General features: G+C 36.8%; 1 protein-coding gene across 7 annotated transcripts in view; it reads left to right on the top strand.

Annotated features, from left to right (window-relative positions):
* CNKSR2 (connector enhancer of kinase suppressor of Ras 2) overlaps positions 1–22,983 on the top strand; it is a 207,826-nt gene that overhangs the window by 77,286 nt on the left and 107,557 nt on the right. For 6 of the 7 annotated variants that reach the window (XR_015772050.1, XM_088052276.1, XM_005516684.3 and 3 more), the window contains exons 6-8: positions 6,908–7,027; positions 13,515–13,574; positions 18,352–18,420. Coding sequence is in view for 6 of the 7 variants with exons in the window: in XM_088052276.1 (XP_087908402.1) it covers positions 6,908–7,027; positions 13,515–13,574; positions 18,352–18,420 (249 nt within the window). In the remaining variant the exon portion in view is untranslated. The remainder of the gene's footprint in view (positions 1–6,907; positions 7,028–13,514; positions 13,575–18,351; positions 18,421–22,983) is intronic. The other variant, XM_088052277.1, reaches the window with a different exon arrangement.

The following is a 22,983-nucleotide window of genomic DNA, read 5'->3' as shown; positions in this document are numbered from 1 at the left end:
CCACCTTAGGAGCAGACTGTTAGATCAAAGTAGTAGATTTTTGTGTTGTGGTTTGAACATCTCCATTGTCCATGGAACAGAAAGAAGGTTTTTTTTGGACTCATGCTGTGGTACAGGGGCTGGAGCTCTGTGAGCACAGATCTCCTGTGGGGATGCTGCCCTGTTTTCCCTGGAGTGAGCCTGCTTTGTGTCAAATAGGGGAGCAAGAGGCTGTGTGGGGGCACAGTGGGGATGTGAGACCATCCTTCTCCTGCAGTGCATGCAAGGAAACCTTCCAAGTTAACCCATCACTGAGTCTTCATGGCTGCCTCTAAAGCACAGTGAAGTAGGCAAGGTCCTTGTGGTCTTTCAAGCAAGGCAGACACCTTGGTTCAGAGCCAGCACGGTGGTCCCTCTTGGCCACTCAGACCATTCTACCCACAAGACATCAATGTGATGGATGGCAAAGAAATGGCGTTTATTGTAGGAGAATTTGACATTTTATAGTTTAGGGTCATTGTGTTACTCCCATCTGCTTTCATCACAGCTAGGTGCTATGGGCTAATTGCAGGGGTCATTACCATATTATGGAGAGAAGGGGGGGTTACTAACTTTCCGTTACATCCCGATATCTTCCGAATGCAAGACCCTTTCTTCAACAGGTCCTCAAATAAATGACTGATTGGTTTGCTTTAATTAGGTAAGCCCAAAACATAGTTCATGTGCTCATAGTCTAACAGCACTGAATTTTTTTGCAAACCAAATGAATGCCCTCTTTCCTTCAGAAGTGGGTGAACATGTGGAGATTGCTGAATCACCATGTCCACAGATAGCATGTTTCAATGTCAGTTAATGCATTCACATGTTAGCTTTCCAGGATTTTCATTTTAAGAAATGGTATTTTGTGGAGACAGAACTCAATAGCTTCAGCTTATATTCAAGGAAGAAATATTTTTGTTTGCTCCAAGCAATTTGAGTTTCAAATGCTTCAAAAAAGCATTTTGATTGTCACTTAGGGTATTAGGTTAGGCAGTAAACTAATCTGTGTTATTCAAGTAAACACATAAAATGTATCTAAAGGAAAAAGGTCTGATTGAAAAATTATAAAGTTTTAGGATGAAATTACCTACTTGAACTTGTTTATTTCTTCTAAATGGAATTTCAAAGTGTATCTGGGGAAAATGTCTTTTTTTTAAATTTTTTTGTCCTGGAATTGTAGAAGTGTTGAAAATACTACTTCAAAGACAAGTACATTTCTTAAAGTTTTGGGGTTTTTTTTCTGTGACTTCATTCAAAGAAAGACTTGGTTTCTGTGGAATAAGAAGCATAAAACCACGCATAAATAATGTGTTGGGTTTTGCTCATTAAAATTCTGAAATATTCATGAATAAAGAGAAATGCTTCGTATTTCTGCCACTTCATTTCTCAGTTTGTTTTTTCCCAGGTAGATTTTACTAAATAAGCAATATAATAAATAGATAGTTAAATAATACTACTAATAATTTCTTGATATAAACAGAAAGGAAATAGCACTAGAAAATAATACCAACTGAAGTAGATGGCAGTAGAAAATATTAATTTCAGAAGAACAGGCAATAATACACAGGACCTAAATAGGAAAGGATAAGCCATAGGTGTGGTGCTGGCTTCAAAATTGAAAATTAGTATGCACTTGCTAGTTCATATTTAGAATCTTTATATTGATTTAACTTGAAATAATAAAGTATTTGGAAAACTGCTCAGCTTAAAAGGCTAACAGTTTATATCTGCTTATTTGGGGAATTATATGTTAATTGTTGCAAAATTGTAATTGAAGCTTTAAAATACTTGAAGAATAATTCATTGATTCCATCCAGTTGTTCAAGGCTGTATTTGATGGAAATATCCAGTTCAAATTAATCCATGTGAATCAGTAGAGTATTAAAGGGAGAGGAAAGCTAGAAGAACTAATTATAGAAAGTAGAAGCCAGGCTTCAGTCAGATTAATAATAAGTTTTAGCTGAAAAATTTTAATAATTTTTCTTTTAACTTTTTTAGTTTAATTCCACAAGAAAAGAAGACTGTTTTCCTAAGGAGTTTCACTTTTTTAAAATTAGGCTGCATTTCCTGCAAATAGAAAGTACAATTTTTTTGAGTTGGAAAACTGTAGAAAGTGAGCTGCAGAGGGAAGCTAATATTCAGAAGTTTTTTTCAAAAGCAAATGAGCTATGTAAATTTAAAAGGAGTTACTAAGTTGAAAAAGAGAAAATAAGCAATGGATCAGAATGTTCTCTTTTTCCAAGAGCCTTATTGAAACCACAGTGATGATAATTTGCTCCTGCCCACTGTATTTGAATATTTGTTATAGAAGTATAATGGACTAAAAATACCTTGTCAAAGGTATCATTTTTATAGTGTTAAAAAAAAAAAGAAAAAGTAACCACCTTCTGCCTTTCAAGAGTCTATACCTTGTAAATTGAACTGAAGAAGCTTCAGTTTTATAGAAGCTTCTCTTTTTGCAGCCAAAAGCAGATGTAGTTCACCATTTAAACTTGATATATTCACCAGTGCATGTTCAGGCCCACTTGGTTTTAAGACTGCTGGAGTTACTGATGCATCCTGTACAATGTAACAATAGTTTTGGACTGAAATTAATTGGTTAATCATTATTTGGTTTGGCTTAATTAATTAGACTTCATTCATCTTGGACGGCTTTAACTAACTAAACAGATTAACCTTAACGTTACCTGGCCATCTTCTCTTACTGTCAGTCTTGAAAGTCCATATGTCTCACTGCTATCCTGTTCCTCACTCAAATGCCATAGGGTGCTGGTGCTTTTCTTGTCCTCAGTCCTGGGAACATGTTTAAGACAAGATGTTTCAGTATTGCAAATACTTGGCAAGATAGATTTTAAACTTGGTCACTAGCCTGGATAAAATGAAGGGCAGGGACAAACCTAAGTCTGTTTGCTCGACCAGAAATGCTTGGTGACCCTGCAGCTGCCTGAATTGAGGGGGCAGTGGATGGACAGGTTGAGGGAAGGCCCCTGAAGCTGGCCACAGGTGCTTCACTCTGCTGCACACATTTTCCCAGCTCAAACTGAAGTAGCCACAGAGCATCAGAACAGATGCAAATCTAATTCAGTCACCTTTAGGTCCCCATCGCCCTGGCTGAAAGAAGGAGCAATTGTGGAAAAGCTGTCTGAAATTCGTACTTTACAGTCCAAAAATACAGGTAGAAACTAAGCATTATCTGTCATTCTTCAGGCTCTGAGGCATAAAGAAGTTGCCTACTGAGGGACACACAATGTTTCCCTTTGAATTTCTACCAAACAACGAGGTGCTGTGTGGTGATATTTTTTGTTCTTCTTTGAATCATTTAGCTTTGCACATAAAGACTGTAGCTTCAATCTGCAATTATAAGTGTGTCACTTGAATAGAGAGGAGAATTTATTACTGAAGTGCAGTGATGAGTTACTGCAAAAGACAGCTGAAATCATTGCTTTAAGGCTTACAGTGAGAACTGGGACCATGTGACAAAAGGAAAAAATATAATTATCTGTTGGTTTCTCTCAGGTAATCTTTTATAACTTGCTCTTCTTATGGCCTGGACAAATCCTTCCCCTGTGCATAGATACCTTGCACACTAGGAGCTGAGTGCAGCTTGAAAAAGGCTGGGGATTTTTAATGTCTGCTGTTTTTTGTGGGAGCAATTGAATCCTCAGCTTCTTGTGTGTCTTACTGTACCTAATACTGCATTGCAGCAAGCAGTCAACACTTACAAAGGATAAAGGATCCTGATCTCATTTACAATGTTTTCATAATCAGAAGTGTAGTTTTACAACGCATACAAAGATAGCAACCATTAGAGAGAAAAGGTGCCTACCATCTGATTTTAGCAGAAGTAAAATACATGCCTGTGATGCAGATTGTCCTGAATAATTCTGCTGAGAAATAATGTGTTCATAAATTATTAGGAACAAAATGAGTAGAAGAAGTGCAATGTTTGAGTGCTTTGCCATGTGGCAATATCTTTGCCTTGGAAGGCCCTGATCCACTGAATAGGTTGAAGTTTTTTTTCCTTATGAGTGCCTCATGGGGAGGAAGCATCTTCCAGGTGAACAGATAGTCTGTTCATACACTGGTTTATGCTCATTAGTATTTACCAACACGAACTGTGAATGAGATATTCCTGAGAGTCAAGGCAAGGGAAAATGCAGTATTTTACCTGTGTCAGCCTTTGGACATGTTTCCAGTGAGGACCTACATACCCTGCCTTTGCAGTGGGCAGAGAATATCTGCTCTGTGTGTGCTCCTTGCTGTCCTGGCTCTCTCTGGACAAGTTCAGAGGTCATGAAAATTTGTCTTAAACATACACCAAATAGATACCTGATCCTACTCCTAGTTCAATTCTTCAACCAAGGAATATTTAATAAAAATATTTAAATGTACAGTCATTTATAGGGATAATGTGCTGCAGTGGGAATATCTAGGAAAGCTGTGAGACCCAAAAGACAGTAGTCTTTTAGAAATGCTTTGAGGCATATGGCAGATTTTTTATCCTAGCAACTTAGTGATTTTGGCACCCAGTATTCCCAGAGCTCCTCTTGGGGAATATTCACACCAGCTGGTTTTAGGATTTCAACCAGTGTAACTGTCTGGAATGCTGATCACCATAGGCATTACTGTATAGACTCTCCCGGGGAGGCAGAGGGAGAGCAGCTGCTCCAAGGGGCTATTTAATGCATCTCAGCTTAGGCTCCTGTTCCATGCCATGCTGGACTTGCCTGACTCCTCTCCTGTCCCCATCACCTGTCAAGGCAGCTGGGAACGTGTTTTTTAGTGAGGAGCCACATCGGTGAAATGACATACCTTGTCATAGGTGGGAGGAACACTCCTTTTCTGTGTGTTTTGCCATCTGTCTGCAATGCAACAGTTGGAAATTGGAGAAAAAAATAAATTCACTATAAACAGAAGTTTCTCTGAAATTGCTAAGAACTCCATACATTTAATGGGTTTAGAGGAGATTAATAGGAAGAATAGGTGGATGAATACAACTCTAAAGAGATATGAAAAACTCCATTTTCATCTGCAGAGAATAATTTATAATGTGGGTCTCTTCACTTTGCATAAAGAGCTGAGTGCTCTGTAATTTTTTTAAGCAATTTTTCAATAATTGTCAGTGCAGTTTCAAGATGGAAATAGAAATAACATGCCAACACTGTATTTAAAAACACAGATAAACAGAAATCTAAGCTTTTGTTTTTATTATGTAATTTTATATAATTTTACCTTTTAGAAGTGTCAGCTCCAAGCCATTTTCATGTGTCCAAAAGCCATTAAAAATGTCCAAATTTCAATAAAATTCTCTTTTTCACTTTTTTGTACTTCAGGTAAAGCACAAACCATTCTTAACCCCATTAATAATTACTGAATGTCCTTTGTTCAGTAATTATTCTGTATCATGAAAAAGTAGAAGGGTGGTGTGTGTGGCTGTCCTTGAAGGTATTATTTTTTCTGGAAAAAGGTCATGTTGGTAATATAAATTTTGTTATATTTTCTGTTTTATTCTGATTTGCTTATTCACCCTGAAACATTATTACTCAGTAAAATAATCAATCTGTGTACAAACCTGAACTTTCAACTGTTTGTAAATACTTTAAAGAGGAGGAAAGTATACTGGTCTGTAACAGGATTAAGATGTCACTGTCATTGGTTGAGGTTTTTTGGGGTTTTGTTGTTTTTTTCTTGGAGTTTTTTTGCATATGTGGAATTTTGGGTTTTTTGGTTGGTTTTTTAAGTTTCTATTTTGGTGGGTTTGTTTGTTTGTTTTCAATCACTTTTTTAAAATTTTCCTTTTTACATAATATATTTGTAGTTTCCAATTTGGAATTATAATGGTGACTTGGCAGGAGGTTATATCCAGTTTTACATTACTTTTCCATAGCATTGCTGTAAATTTTTTTTACTGTAAGAACTATACATTGGAATCTTGGAAGATTGATGGGTGCTACAGTTGTGTATCAGTCATTGGAGGAGACTGGTTAGCTTTCATCTTTTGAATTTTTGAGCAGTTAAGCTGGTTCTTAATTGCTTTTGGAGGTGCCCATGGTTTTGGGACCAGAAGAATGTCCTAATCCCTGAATTTGCTGACAAAAGATGCATTGGAAACCTGAACATGGAAATCATTTAAAGCTGCTGACAGGGGACTTCCTGGAAAATGTTGAAACTCTCAAAAATCACTTTCTTACAGAGGATGATAGGAAAGCCTCGCAGCTTTCCTGCTTCTGAGAGGAGGTTGTTCAGAGAGTGAGAGATCAGGAGATAAAACAGTACCAGTTTCACAGTCTCAGCCTTTTAATTTTTTCTGTCTTGCTGCAGAGGCTGCCAACAATAACTGGTTTAAGAGTTATCCCATTGTGAAGTGGTGATTTATTGTAATCTTCATGTGTGCAATAGTAAATTATGTTTGGCAGCTGTAGAACATGAGAAACGCGGTCCAAAGACAATTAGCATGTTTTATAGAATAAACTTCAGAGTTAATGGGAGTTACCTGTCATCATTAAGAGCCTGATTTTCATCTGTGCTGAACAGCTGCACATTCAGTGGAAATTAGTGGGCTTTGAGGCACTTACTGTCTTTGCAAAAGCTGTGGGTAGGGTGGGGTTTGGGGCTCAGCACACATTCCCTGTGAGTGCATGGGAACCCCTCTTTGTCTCTTCTCAGATACAAAAGCATTTGCCTCCTGTTCTTCCCTGGTCTGGTGCTGTTAGTTCAGGGTCATCACAGATAATGTATTTGGTATTGTATTGCTGCCTGAGGCTTTTCCCCCTTTGCCTTGTATGTACTTGAAAAACAAGGTGATTTAAACTATGTATTGACATTCAAATAGTTAGTAACGGTGTGCTAATTTTGACATTTTCTTTTCTTTTCTTTTTTTTTTCCCTAGTGTAAAACTCTCTCTGGCGTCTGTGATCACATTATCTCGCTCTCTTCTGATCCACTGGTTTCCCAGTCTGCCCATCTTGAAGTGATCCAGCTTACAAACATCAAGCCAAGTGAAGGGCTGGTAAGAAGTACGCAGTTAATCAAACCCATCATCCAGGATGAGAATGTGACATTTTTTTTTTTAAATAAGTTGTATATATGAAAATGAGTAGGACATTTTAGCCTTGTCTGTTGTAAAGTTTGAAAACAGTTTGATTCCTCATGCTAGTTTTGCTTCTCATGCAGCTGGGCCAACAGGGAAGTAATTCGTAAAGCTGACTGAAGTATGCAGAGTTCAGTGAACAGGGAGAAATTAGTAAGAAGTTCTTGCCATTTATACCAGCTTCTGAAAAATGCATGTTCAGATTGTTCTAGGATCTTGAAGTCTGAAGGGACTTAAATTACTAAGATCAACTCAACCAAGAAGTTTGCGTGGGTTTATGCACAAAACCTGTCAAATTCTGGAAAATGTTTCATAGTATCTCAAGGATATAAAGCTATTTTATAAGCTATTCCAGGGCTTCACAGCACTGCTGATAAGTAACACATTGAATTTTGCTGCAAGAATTCTGCATTCTGAATTAGGTGCTTGTAAAGGCTCTTAATGCAGCCATCCTGTGTTTGTTGTTCAAGAGCTGACCATTGATCTTCTTATTTACTCAAGTATCCCAACACCTTCTGCATGGAAAAAACCAACACTGGTAACAATTCCAGATGTATGACTTTACACCATTAATAATATCTGTTCCCATAATTTTTGGAGGTAGAAAATAAGGTGTTCAGAATACAGTTAAACATTTTTTGTGTAAAGAAATAGCTTTTGCAACTTCTGCCCAAGCCTATTCTCATTTCATATTCTTGAATAGTCTTGAAGGAGGACTGCTGTACTCTTTGCGGCAGGTTTTTGAAGTTGTCTAGATGTTGTAGTTTAGGAGAATATTTTGGTTTGTGGGTTGGTTATTGCTGGGTTTTGGGTTGATTTGTTTTTCTTGGCAAAGTTGGTATCCCAAGTTATTTAGAGCAATTGTACACTAAATTAATTTTCCATTCTTTTGGAAAATGAGAAAAACCCCAAACACTTGGATGAGTAAATATGGACCCATCCTTTGTTTTAGTCTGTAGTTTGTTTTCCCTTCCTCTTCTGGCTTTATTTTTTATCTCTGAATCCATTTTAAACTTGTCCTTCAGGATTTCAGCTTCTCATGGATTCTCTCCCTCTCTTTCCCTCCCTTTCCCTGTAATTTTAACTCTTCCACCACCTCACTGCAGTCAACCTTTTGAAACCTTTTCTTCTACTGTAATGAGAAAATCTTCTTCCTCTTTCTGTTGATCACCTTTTTATGAGTGCTGTCTATTTTTATCTGAACTTGAATATTTTTTCTTTCTGTCTTGTGACTGTTTTTTTGTTTTTGTTTTTTTCACCTTCATTTAAGTCTTTGTGTATGTTGGTATGAAGTCCTAGGGACTAAGAAATGTTGAATGGTATTTTTGTAAATAAGAATGTGTTTCATGGGTCTGTTCCTGCTGGGTAGCTGATGAGAGACTCTCCCTCTCTGTGTCTCTGTTTTACACCCTCTGTCTGTCTTGTCTGTTTAAACTGGAAACTCTTTGAGGCAGGGCTTTTTCTTTTTATGTATTTGTGAACCAGTTTAGTAGGGTCGTGATGTCATTGTCGTAAAAATAATTATATGTATTTTTTAAAAAGGAAAGTAGCAACCATGCAGTGTACAAGCCTTAGAAGGATACAATGCCATTTTGACACAGTCACGTTTTTCCCCCTTGCCTGCGTGCCACTATTGTGTTGCCTCAGCATTGTACAGTCTCCTCTAGATTGTGAGCTCTCCAGAGCAGGCACCAAGGATGGGGGATTGGCGCCGGGAGAGTGAAAATCATCCCCTTCCCTTTGTGACAGCGCCAGTCTTGCCAACAGATCACCTTTGTCATGTGGTTCTTGGTGCTTTATATGCTTTTGGGTTCTTGGGCTTTTTTTTGTTTGCTTTTTAAACTAATACCTTTGAATTAAGACACAGTGAATGTACATCAGTGCTGCCCCACTGAGTGCTGAGGGTGTCAGTTTAAAAATTGATGGTGGAGCTTGGAGTTGTCAATATTCTCTGCACATAGCAAACGCTGGGATAAATGTGAAGCTCAGTCATTTCTGGACCTTCTTCCAGGATTTGTGCAATGATGGAGGTGGAAAAATGGTTTGTTGTCAACTTTGATTTTTGACCCACTTGACAGTTCTGTGCTGGCTTTGCCAATCACTAAATAAAATGTTCTATAAAAACGGAAGGACTTCAGGCAGAAGAAGACGAAGATGGCTGCTAACTGGGAAGATTTTTTTGTCACCTATCTATAAACAGAATATTTACCAACTCAAATTCAATAGCTAAGAAGCTAAAGTAAATCTGGGAGAGAAAAAGGAAAGGAGATGAGAAGGAATTTAAAAGGTTGGAAAACAATGCTGTTTCCCTAAACTCATGGTAAATATACGATGGAATTAAGAAAATGCTTGAAGCTTTTACAACTTAAAGAAGATTGGCATGATCAGGATATTTTAATCAGCACAAATGGTTCCTTGACTCTGTTTGGTCTTTATGTGTGGAAACGTAAGTATTTGTCAGAGGTAAATGTAAATTTTTCAAACTAATATCTGAATGCAGAAGAAACAAGTAAATGTGTTACCATGACTTAGAGATATTAAAACTAGCTAACACTTATGACTAAATAACCTTTCAAGCAACTAAACCTGTCAAGCAGAAAATGCTGTTCGGGTGTGATGTGGAGAACCTCTTGTGTACTGGGTAAATCAATGTTATGGGTAGGATTTGGGATTTGTTGTTTGGTTTTATTCTTTTTGTTTTCCCGCTATCCGTGTCTCTTGTGACTGGCTGCATTCATCTGCTCTTCAGTGAGTGCTGCTGGGGGAGGAGATGGAGCCTGCAGTGGCTGTGCAGTAAGGGTGAAAAGAGAATGGTAGAAAGTTATTTAAAAAGCCTTAAAATGGATTAATGTGGTCAACTTTGCAATCACCAACATGCTCCCATGTGTAATCCTTTCTTTTTTTCTTTTTTTTTTTTCTTTGAGGACTTTCAAATTGTTTCATCTGTATCAGTAAACAGAATTTAATTTTGTATGTCTTTACATTACTTATATACAGAGACAAAACTGAGTAGCTTAGATAGTATGTTTTACCATGAAGCAGACTTTAAAATGTTGCTGCTTGACTGAAAACAGTGTATTTAGACAAAAAGCAGAAAACCAAGTTTTCTTGGGTGGTTTTTCTGCAACAGTCACTTTCTACTTTATTTTTATATTTAGTATAGAACAGAATATCAGAGAACTGTAGCAAAGGTTAATCTTGAATTTCAGTTATTTCCTGTTCATATAATAATTTTAATCCCAGTCAGGTAAGTGACTGTGGTATGATTTCAAGGGTTCAGAAATGCAAAGGTAAATTCATCAGAACATGAGAGTCATTGTTCGGGGTTCCTTTTTGCCTGCTAGAGCAAACATAAAAGAAGCTTGTCATGTAAAAAATTGCTCATAAAATACAAGTCATAGATAGAGCAGGGTGTGGCAGCTGATTAAAATGTACTGCTTACTCCCTTTCCAGGATTCCAGTATACTACTATTCTTGATATTTCTCCAGAATTTTTTAGTTCCAGAAATACTGGAAGAGCTGGGAAAGAGTTACGAACAGCATTCTGAGAGCTGTTGGGGGTTAAAGAGTCACATGCAACTTTGGAGGGCTCCATGAAAATGGAATGAAAGTAAAAATTCAGTTACATGTGTGGTAACATGAAATTAGTATCTTATTTCCTTTTCCATCCAGCATTGCATAAAATATTGAGAAATATGTTGTATATTTATATACATAAAATATGTTAGAAATATATCACATTCTGTTTTCATTCTTTAAAGAAATATAAACAAAAGCAAAGAGGGCGGGAGCACAAAAGGTCTCTTTAGTAACCCTAACTTAATCACCAAGATAAATTGTAATGACTGGTTTGAAATTAGAGGTGTACCCATGACTGATCAGGACAATCTCTCATGTAATTAAGCATGAGTTACTAGTTTTTTAATCTAGGCATACATTTACTCCTGATTACTAGGTTGGTTAGCTTATGGTTATTTTAGTCATATAAACCGAATTAGCTTTCCTTGTATCTGGCATAACTGATTCTTATAAATTCTTAGGGACTTATCTTTGAATACTTAAGACTATCTACCAGTTTCTTTTAGTGCAAATGGACAGAGCACACTCTGATTTTCCCTGTATTCTTGATTGCTAAAAGTACTGTTGATATTGTGCAGCCACAAGGAGGCAGAGAGAGGAAAACTTGTAAGTGTTTGTGGTATTCTTATTTCCATTCCAGATCAAACAATTGTAAACCAGAAATGTTCTCTTCTCTGCATTGTTTCCCATATATTGTTTGCTTAAAACAAGGAGTGGAGAGACATGGGTGAAAGGGGTTCATTTTTGTGTTGCGAAATGTTAATTCTCCTCATTTGAAAGCTGCTTTATATCAAGAATTATGTTGGCTCTTGTAAAATTGATGTGATATGGTACTAATACAACATTTATTAATTTTGCACATGTGGAATAAATACAATCTAGGGTGGTTATTTTTCAGCTTCCTTCTTCCCTCTTTTTCTTAATGTGTGCAAAATCTTGATCCTATCCTTTAAAGAATCTTCTGCAAAAGTTCTTTCTCCTCTTTTGCATTTTTGAAGTCTTTAAAATTTATCTAAAATACTAGATTGGATGTGAATTATACTCTGGAATGGTGGCACACTTGGATGAACTTACTATCCTTTGGAACAATGCTTTGCACTAAATTAAACACCATATAACCATTAAGTGTGAGACTTCTCCCTCAGCTTTCACCCTGATGTTTAAGGTTGAAAGCAGTAACTCACTGTGAATAAAAATAAAGATGTGGCTTTCTTCAGAAATTTCTGTTTGGGGACCTGACTCAGGTCACCATGGTCACTTGATTTTAGCTCTTGCCATGTTGCATGGTGCGTGGCTCAGTGACTTAGATGGGAATCCTGGGCGGGATTGAGGCCCCGATTAGTGGTTTGAGGGCAGGTGTGTGTACCAAGGGACAGATACCAACATATCTCAGCCTCTTGTGTGGCTCATCATGCTTCCTGTAAGATATCTGTATAGTAGTGTTAAGATGTGTGTTTATTGTTAGTGTTTCCCTACCTCACAGGGGTGTTGTGAGGATAAATGTATGAAAAAGCCATTTAATTTTTGATTTAAGCAAAAGCTGTGTGATGGAGCCAATCAATGGACAAATTGCTGAAGGTCATAGAGGAGCTGGAAGTTAAGTATGATGTCAGGAGGTTTCTGACCCTGTAGTAATAATTAGGTTCTGGATTTTTTACCCTCTAGCAGTGGCAGCCTAACCATGATCCCTGGGTTTGATGCGATCAACACCATGTAATTGTGCAGAAGAAAACAGGACTTCACTTTTGAGCCCCTATCCAGAGAAACTCAGGAAGTCCCTGGCTTGTTTTACAGGGGATATTATCCACTTAGTTAATTTAGGTGTACTTCCTCATATCTGCTACCAAAATGTCAGTTCTGGTTCCAATGTAGATTAGTCCAGCTTGGTATGTCTGCTGTGCCTCTTTACGATACTTCCCAGTGAATGTACTGGGCTCCTCAGCTAGTAAAAGACTTCTCTGTGGCACTCTGATTAAAAAGTGAAAAAGTAGGTTATGAAGAGGATGTTTACTCAGGCACTTGTTGTTTACGTGCTTTCTGTAAAGTGGTTGAGGGAAAGAAGGTTCCTCAGAAATTGTTGAATGCTCGGTATATGTCAATTATCTCTCCTTTTTCCTTCTCACAGTGTCACAGTGGATGCTGTTAAAATGTTTGAATTAAGGCTTGGTGAAAAGGCCTATTTGAGGCACGGTCTTGGACTACCCATGCAGGAACTTCTGTCTGTTCATAAGCTATCCCTCCTTTTTCATATTTTTTTTGAAAGAAGTGGGGTAGCTAACAAAGTTGATGTTGAATTTTTCATAATTGAGTATTATAGCTGAAGTGTTCATTGGGATGAGTGAGAAGGTCTTACAGCCATTTTGCAGGCACTATTCCAAGCACTGGTTAGCAGGTCAAAAGTTGTGTTTGCAGCATTGCCTACTGAAGGATCCAAATCTTTTAAAACTCAATTTAGTGTTCAAAGCAAAACGGACATACTGGTCATACTAAGGCAATTTGTAATTCTGGGGCTTTTTGTAAGGCATTGTTATATTTGTAGTTGAAGAAGTGTATTAAATAAACTGTGGGGAGTATTTATGGACATAACTGTGGTAAGCAGTTTTCTATTGCTAATTAGGGCCAAAATGTTTTGGGCTGTTCCTGAAGTATGTAAAAAAACACTTCCTTATGCAGAGACAAATTCCTCATGGCATGCATTAAAAGTCCACAAATCTTAAAGAAAGCAAAAAGAAAAGAGGGATTCTTTAAGAGATATGCAAGTTTTGTTTGGATGGTGATGGTTTGTGAAACACTTTAAAAATTCTTTCCCATGATGTCTTTTTCTTAGGGTATGTACATTAAGTCAACATATGATGGTCTTCATGTAATTACTGGAACAACAGAAAATGTAAGTATTGTTGATACTGTATGTTCAGGCCTGGAAGCCTTTCTGACCTTACCTGTGGTTAATGCTTTCCCTTTGCTATAAACTACATTTTGCTTGCAAACTTGTGCTGGTTGGCTGTTAAGGATCAATGGCATGTTGGACAGCAGAGATGCTTGTGCTTGTTTACCTCAGAATTGAAAGAGTTGTTCCCAGTTAAGGATCAAGAGAATCAGTCTTGATTGGTTCTTGCAAGACGTCTAAAATGCTCTAGTTGATCAAGACAGGAAGCAGCTGTCTTGGATTTACTTTGCTCTGTGAATAAAAGATAAATGTCTATATTATATTTAGGCTGTTATGCTGAAGTTTGCTGCAGTATTAGACAAACAGCTTTTATATTTTCCATCTATCAAGCTTCATTTTTTAATAAATGAGTGCATGGAAATGGACATCCCTTCACATTGACAAATAACCATGTATTTCTGCATGAACTTCTGAGTAATGCCTATGGAAAGGAACACTTATTACCAGTGTACTCATTCTCACTGAAGGCATTAAAGAGCAAGTGAAACATAACAAACTACTTTTCAAAAGCCTTTGAAATACAACCTCCTTCTCTTTTACACTATATTTAGGGAACTGGCTGTCTGTTAGGAGCTGAGAAAAATTATAATTTTGGGGGAAGAGGCTTCTATCCATGGTCTTCAATTAGTGTGAAACAATCAATAAACAACACTGAACTGTTCCATAATGGTTTAGGTAATTCCTTTCAAAAATTTTGATGGCATTTTCTTAAAATGAAGCTGTCAGAAATGTTTGTTTTATCATTCTACTGTGTCATTCTGTGGGAAGTGCAAACTACCTAAATGACATTTGCAGCTGCTGCATATGATCTGCAGTGAGGTTCTGTTAACATCTCAATGAAATAGGAATATTATTTTCATCCTTTCATAGGAGCTGCAATCTGATAGCCTTTTTCCTTTCTGTTTTCTGCTGTGGGCAGAATATCCACGGGTCATAATCAATAGATAATACCTGTTATAGAATTGTGTGAATGCCACATGTCTTGGAATAAAAAAAATGTAAGGAATCTCAAGGAAAATAAAATTCTAGAGAGTCAGACCTACAGCTACAGACATCATTAGTGAAATTATCAAAACTAAAAAAAACCAAACAGAACTACAGTTGAGCTTAATCTAGAAAATATATGAAATAAAGAGAACAATTTTTACAGTTGAATCTCTTAAATTAAAGTAGGAACAAATTCTTTCCATAACTTGCTAATGGATTTAATTTCCCAGGGGCAAAGATAAAAATAAAATCCTAATGCATTCCCTCAAAACTCTTATCTTTTGTGATTCATGAATATAATTTAAAGCTATGTCAGGAAGGTTCAGTCATGAGGACTCTTGCTGTTGTTACTGACTCTTTCACTCACTGTGACACCCTGGAGGTGCTCACAGGCAGACCAGGACACTACGCTCTGTTGTCAAGGGAAAAAGCTGCTGTGTGTTAAAGCAATTTTGAGAATGGGTAGTGCTTTAGATAAAGAAGTGTGTCTCTTGCTTTTTAGAACACAAGTTCTAGCTGCTTTCTTTTTAACACACAGACACACAGAGTTCTGATTTTGGTAGATGGGAGGAGAAAGATCTAAGCAGTATGGCCAGAATAACATCACAATGGTGCACATGTGATCTGACCTGCTGTCCTTAACATGTTTACTCTTTGCAGTACAGTTTAACTTCTTGGAAACAAGAATCCAAATTTTCTTGCATTTGAACAAAATTTTGTTTCCTTTAAATTTCCAAGTTTTCTCTTCCAAGTGAGACAGTGGCAGAATTTCCTGTCTTGAAAGATCCTGGAGAAGAACATGTGTGTGTATTAAACACAGTATCATGGTAGTGCTCTCCACATTAGTGTAAGAGAGTAGTTTTGTAATAACAGTTCTGCTTTTTCTGTCTGGCCTTTCAGGTGTTTGATGTCTCTCGCTGCAAAGCCCATTAGAGTTTGGATCTCGCTGTTCATTAGGAGTTATTAGCATTAGGAGTCATCTCCCCCAGCACATTAGCCATGCCAGATCAAAGCAGCTGAGCTCTGAAGCTTGGACTGAGAGAGAGCAGTGTTCCTCACAGGTCTCTGCCCTGTAAGGGCTTCTCTCTGGTGGCCCTGTAGCATTAGAGCAAGCTGAGCTTTCCAGTTTATGGCTTCTGTCTTTTGTTTGGAAGTTACAATCTAAAGGGTCTTTTGGTCCAACAGAAGATTTTAGGTTTCTTGTTGAGTAGCCCATCCAGACCATGTTGGAGAGATTCTTTTAATTCACAAACCAAATGTGTCCTTCAAATAAGACCATTTTTTTCTTTGGTTTTGCAATAAAAAAGAGCATTTTTCTAAAGTAATGGCATGCAGTGCATCTCCAGCAGGAATGTGGCTTTGAAGGGTTTGCTTTCTGTGTCATCACTTACTGTGGTCTGGTTGCTTTTGCATGGTGCCCTTAGATCACAGGGAAGAGAGGTTTTCAGAAGAAATAGTACCAAAATCTCCACTGTGGGCATGCAGCGGTTGTGCTCCAGGGGCTCTAAACTGGGCTTTCAGACAGTGTGAGTGTACCAGGGGAATAGGAAAAAGACAACATTTAGCCTAAAGGACAAAACGAAATCTATCCTAAAGAATAAATCTAAGCAGATTCTGAGTAGCTTTTAGTTATTGATGTGTGAGCCTCAGTGACAGGTGCTTCCATCTCTTCGACTCCCTGTAGAATTACCAGCTGATGAAGATACAGCTGTGGTGTGGCACACTTTGTTCCTCCTAGTAGGACTTCATGAGGGGATTGTGTGCTTAATGATCAGCATATACATTTAAAAAACACCTTATTGATTCTCCTCTGTTTTCCTTAGATGGCCATGATAAAAAATACTATTTTACAGCAAGGTCTGTTTTTTACTGGAGAGGAAGTTATAGGAGTTACAGGAACAGGAGTTATAACCACTTCTTAACACCAGAGCCTTGACATATATTTATAAATTATTTTTACCTCACTTTTTATTTGAGGCATAATAGCAATGAGGCATTTTTAATAGACTTTTCCAGTTTGAAGATTCTTAGACCATGTTTTAATGGCTTGGCAAACTTGACCTGGTTTGTCAAGATTTAAGTTGCAAATGCTGAAGACACTGTAAAGCAAAGGATGTATCATAATAAAGTCCTGAGGAGTTCAAGGGTAATGACACAGAATTCACTTGCATTTGCATTTTAAAAGTCTTAACTACATATGAGCTAAAAGAGCTGTGTTACATAGGAGGATTATAAAGATTTTAGAGGTATGAATGAGTAAGTGTGGGTAGTGAAATGGCAGACAGAAGACAGATCATTAGGACATAATCACCAGTGTTAAAATTTTTTCCCAAGTCATTTGGCCAATGCCTTTATTGCTTAAATAGCACCAACATTTTGAGGCTGGTGTTCTTTATATAAGTAAAATGTCATTCTTACCAGCCCAGTTTGATTTAGGATGTTCTGTGCAATGTCTGCTAGGACTGAGTCATGAGTTCTTTCAGCCTCTCATGTCTCTTGGATATCTTTCATTTGTACACTGCCCTTAACTAAGGCCCTTAATTAAGTGTAGTTGAACTAGAAAGTCATGGCTTAGTTGTGGGATGTGTGTTTTGAATGGGCACGTAGTACATCGATTATTACAAAAAAATCCACATTTCAGGCCTGAAGCATTTTCTTCAGATGACCTGTTATCTCACCTGAAAATTAAACTAATTTCATTCTTTAACATAAAATTTGTAGCAGATTTTTTTTGGTGTGTTGTTTTTTTGGTTTTTTGTTTTGGGTTTGTTTTGTTTTGTTTTGTTTTTGGGATTTTTTTTGGAAATCTGCTCCTGAGCAACTATGTTTCCTTTGGGTTCTTTTTTCAAACTGTCAGTCTCACCTTCTACTGTTAAGGCAATTAACTGCCTTCTGGCAGCCACAGTATTGTGAGAAAAATAAAGGTGTGACTCTGAAAAACTGAAGGAATTTATTTTCCTTTAAACATAGAGGTATTCCTCTCAGAAAGCAGTTGTTCTACTGTAAAGAGAAAAGAAAGGAAAATTCGTGGGGCTTTCACTTTATGGAAGAGGCTTTTTTGTTGTGGTTTTTATTTTTATTTTGGTTTTTGTTGTTGTTATCGAGATTTCTTTTTGAGGCAAAAGCAAAGTACAAAACTACTTTGCTTTTTTGAAAGTGTGATCACTGTAGGATTTTGATGATAGTTTCATTTCTTTCACCCTAATAATGTTCTAAAACCAGTTACCATTAACTCACTTGCTCTTCCTAGGTTGTACCCAGTCTTCTTGTCTTGTGTACTCTTTGCAGAACAGTAATTTACTAAGGCTCTCTGCAACATATTGAAATGTTCTGGAATAAAAAGAAAATTTTATGAAATTTGTTTATGAAGAATTGCCAGTTAGTCTTGGTAGGTTCAAAAGTCAGCCAGATATTGGCTTTCAAGACTTAAGAGATGTCCGGCAGATTAAAGCATCCTTTTGTCAGGATGAAATTCCAAAAAAAATCCTTAGGACTCAGTTATATATATTCATACCTTTCTTAACATGTGATTTTATTGTGTAGAATAGTGCATATCATTTTTCTCCAACAAGAAAAACTGATTTATTAAATATTTCTTTAATTCTTTATTTCACAGTAGGATGTCTATCAATCTAACCTGATTTACATAGCTTAGCAATCATACTGCTGAAAGAGAGATGATGGCTGGTAAGACCTGTATTCTTGATCATCTCTTTTATTTTAAATTCAGTCACCTGCAGATCGGTGCAAGAAAATCCATGCTGGGGATGAAGTGATTCAAGTTAACCACCAAACTGTGGTATGTATAACTATGTTCTGTGTCAATTGGAGATAGAGGTGTCGGGGCACATTAGCATGTGTAGAGAAGAATTGTGTAGAAAAATGTGTTTTTATAACTCATTATTTCTTCTAACATCTAAATTTTCCTTTTCTCTTTTGAAACCACATAGTTCTGAAGTCTTAAGCTAAAACCTGATCATCTGAGTATTACAGGAGATACCAAATTAGGCTAAATATCTGTACTTGAAAGGCTTGAACGATCTGTTAGGCTGTTTTCTGCTTGCCTATGCACTGTTAATAAACAGTTGGTTTAAGTGTAATGGAAATTTTGGGTTGAAGGTATGCAGGGAGTTGGAAATATTGTGCCCGTGTGGGTTTAAGATCAAGAATACTTCCTGGGAGCTGGAAAACTTACTACTTTTTAAATGTACCAGAAAGTGTAGAGTGTTGTTTTCAAGAAGACAAGCATGTGAACTTCCCACATGGGCATCTAGGGTGATTGACTTAAGTTAAAAACATGTTTTAAACTTGGAAACTTAAACAAACCTTTCAGATATGATGGTCAAGAAAACTAATACCATGCAAATTGCTCTTTGTTGGAACAGATACTTGTTAGTGCCTGGTGCTTTTATTTAGGATTAGTGAACTGTTAAAATTCATTTACCTTTTCTAAGGTAAAGCTTTGTAACAGAAAAGGCAGACTTAAAATATAGAAAGCAGCTACTCTTTTCCCAAAGTATGTAGTTTCTTGAGATTAACGAAGGTCAATGTATGGTATTAGTGCAGCAGCCATTTGTTAAAAGTTGTGTTTTGTCATTCCACATGGGGCTTCACTTCCAGCTTTAGGCCATTGTGTATCATATCAGCTCCCCTGCACAGATTAGGGCAATATTTCACTATACCCTCCAGTTCAGTTTGAAATCAAATATTCTGTACATATGTAGACCTTAACAGATGAGAAGCTATCGTTTGAGCAATCGTTCAATGTAATTGAATAAATTGATAAATTTGGCAAGTCAGGATGACTTTTGATACTGGCTTAGCCATACAGCTTCTTTATAAGTGTTTATAAGGACTATAAGTAATCCCATGATTACTTTTCATGTACAGTTGATGACTAATTTCTCTGTTTTCCTGCACAAAGGGAGCTTATGACATCAATTTAATTTGAAAAATGTTTTAGAACATTATTATTTTGGCTATTAAAACGTATAGACATCTGAAGAAGCACATAATTAAACATTCAGTGCCAGCTATCTATTTTTCCCAAAAAAATTGATGCTGCTGTAAAGTTGCCTTGTTGACTGGAAAATTTACAGTTGGCTAGGTATCTATTCTAGTTTTCTTAGCACATCTACAGGCCATTTATTTGATGGAAAGATCAAATTCTTAACCCTAACACTAAAAGTAATATTTTAACTAGCCTTAAGATGAGCTTTCTTACCTACGTGGATGGAATATTTAATGTAGGATTTGGGTGTCTCGTATTTTGCATAAGTGAAGTATTTTCAGAGGCAGAGAAAAAAGTAATTGTATTTCTAGGGAAAAGGACCATAGAGAGCTTAGACAAACTTTTAAATGGTAATAGAGTTATTTAGTAATAGACTAAACCACACATTTACTTACGCTTTGCTTTGTTGTATCAACAATACAATTGAAATAGTTGTTACCATTGATACTGTATACAACATATACAAGTAATTCTCTCCTGTTCTAGTGTTGATTTTCCGCAGTGAAAGTCAACTAGGATTTTCTCAGAAATGTGGTAGTACCTCCCATGTTATCTTTGCAAAAGTACACTGAACCAGGATTCAACAAGAGTCTAAGTAAATCCTTTTGTACGCCAGCCCTTGTCATGAGGAATTTACTTTCCAGTTCTAGGAATCCGTTTTTCTGGGAAGAGGTGTTATTCCTTACAGTGACTCTTGCTTAGGAGATAAATAATTCTGAAGATATTACGTTTTGGTTTTACTGTTCATTGATTTTTTTCCACACTTGATATACTGCTCACCAGCTGCAAATACAGGACAACTTGGTCCCTGTAACTTATCATACCTATCACGTCTAACTCTTCACTAGTATTGACCATGGAAATAACTGAGTAAAATTTTTAAATACCTAGTTCTAAAGCTGTAGGGAAGTCTACAGCTTTACAAGTGTTGATTTACTAGTGGGTTTTTAATTTTTTTTATAGTTATTTCAGTGTATTCTTCCATCAAATTGAAGTTAATGTCATACTTTTCTACTTTCCATTTCAAAGAGTAAATACAAATATGAGGAAGAAAAGTTCCATACAATTAAAAATCCAGCATGTTAGGTAATACTTTCTACAAGAATCACATTGTAATAACTATGAAAAAGCTGCTTTTTCTGAAAGCCCACTGGCTTTCAAATAAGCAGCATGACAAAGTAGGAGAATGGTTAAGTGATTTATACTGATTTTCATTATGCATGTCCTAATACTGGGTGTCAAATAGTTTTAATTTGTCTATTGACATCCTCTTCTTGTACTCATGCTTAATCTTTGTAGTTTTTCATTTGGCAGTGAAATCAAAGAATTTCGAGTGATTATTTTGATTGTTTGCTATTTGATAGAAAACACGCATAACAGAATTATTCCACTTGTTGCTGGCTGGATGTTTGGACTGTTTGAATCTTCGAAATTAAAAAAAAAAAAAAATTGATTAGGTCTAAAGTCAGTGAAAAGTTAATGTTCAGAAAATTGTCCTTTAAATAGTGGTTTCTTGAGGTTAAATAGCTATGTGAATCTTCTGTGTCAGTTTTGCCTTACAGGACAGATCTATTCTTCAATAGCTCTGTAACTAAGGGTCATAAGTCCCTCCAACATGAGAAAACCACAGACCTGTTGGACTAAGCCCAGAGGAGATCACAAAGATGATCCCAGGGCTGGAATGCCTCTCCTATGAGAACAGACTGAGGGAGTTGGGATTGTTCGGCCTAGAGAAGAAAAGGCTTTGGGGAGGTTTTGTGGCATCTTCCAGTAACTAAAGGGACTGTAAGAGAGCTACAGAGGGACTTTTTATGAGGGCCTTTATTGATAGGCCAAAGGGAATAACTTTGAACTTAAAGAGAACAAGTTTAGATTAGGTGCTAGGAAGAAATTCCTTGCTAGGAGGCTTGTAAAGGACTGGAAAAAGTTACCCAGAGAAGCTGTAGATGCCCCATTCCTGGAAATGTTCAAGGCCAGTTTGGACAGGGCTTTGTGGGGATGTCTCTGCCTGTGGCAGGGGGTTTGATGCTAGGTGATCTTTAAGGTCCCTTCCAACCCAAACAATTCTGTGATTCTATGACTCTTCTATTAAGATTCAGAGAATTTATACAATGTATTCTCCTAAACTTCCCTGCAAGTTTTATCCTTAATCTTCTCTAAAAGCTGGTGTGTCTAAAATATTTCCAATGTAAACAAACAAGCAAAACCAGAATATCCTCCTTCAGATATTTCAGAATTTGCACTGTACTGCAGTACTCAGGTTTCTGCCCATATATAATTCTAGAGCCTGTTTTGGCTCAAGATAGTCTTTTTTTTTAAGCAACTGAAAGTGCAGGGCACAGTATTATTGCTTAAATGAATTAATACTTTCCACAGTACTCTTTCTGTTTGCATCAGTCATGAAGCAGTAGAGAAAATACTCCAAGCAGAAAAAAGGGATGTACAGACTCAGGATGGTATGGGATTCTTGCTTAACAATCTGTTCTTGTGTAATAGTTTCTTTATTTTGGAAGTGTATTTGGCATATTGCATATACTTTGAATACAAGTATGATATGACTTCTTCACGTTTGATATGACGTGATAGACTAGTGGATTCCCAAAATTTTTGTTTGTTGGCTAAAACTCATCAGAACTTACATAAATATTGATGATGGGAAAAAATAGGTGACTATGGTCAATTATCAATCTGTTGCATGTAGAAGCTGGTAGGTTTAATGTATTTAACACCTGTAAGTTGCAGTAGTTTCTTCTGGCATCTTGTAGTAGATACACTCAGCTTTTATACAGCAGATTTCTCTCCAGTGTGCCAAACCAAGTCCACATAATTGACTTACAGGAACTCTTTTTATATTTACATTACAAAAACTTAGAGGAGAGTTTTCTAAAATTACTCTGAAACACAACAGATATATTTACAAGATCATACTTTGCTTTGTTAGAAGGGTATACACTTAAGAGTATGATGCTTTTCTAGATACTAATCCTAATTTAAATCTTTGTTTAGGAAAATGAAACAGATTTTCAACTTTTACTGTACAATTAGTGAGGGAGTTCAGCTTCCACAGAACGTCTTAGTATTTGTTGGGAGATGGTAAACTCCACTTAATAGGAAATACTGAACTTGGGGTGCATGTGAATCTCTGGAGTGTATGCATCCAAAATGGAGTTTGCAGTAGATGGCTTCTTATTTAGGGGGGGATACCAAACAAAACAAAACACCTCTAAGTAGAAAAATGAAGTTGCAAATACTTACTTGTTTTTTCTGCACTGTTTCAGATCCAGCCAGGCTTTTGTGAATACAGGTATTTCATTTAAAGCCTTGTTAACTTGGCTTTTAATGGGGCAATAT

Source organism: Pseudopodoces humilis, chromosome 2, assembly GCF_049639895.1.
Source record: "Pseudopodoces humilis isolate 2021_Gansu_Grassland_sample_001 chromosome 2, ASM4963989v1, whole genome shotgun sequence".
NCBI lineage: Eukaryota > Metazoa > Chordata > Aves > Passeriformes > Paridae > Pseudopodoces > Pseudopodoces humilis.
The sequence above is the reverse complement of the archived record's forward strand: the minus strand, read 5'-3'. Positions and strand labels throughout refer to the sequence as shown.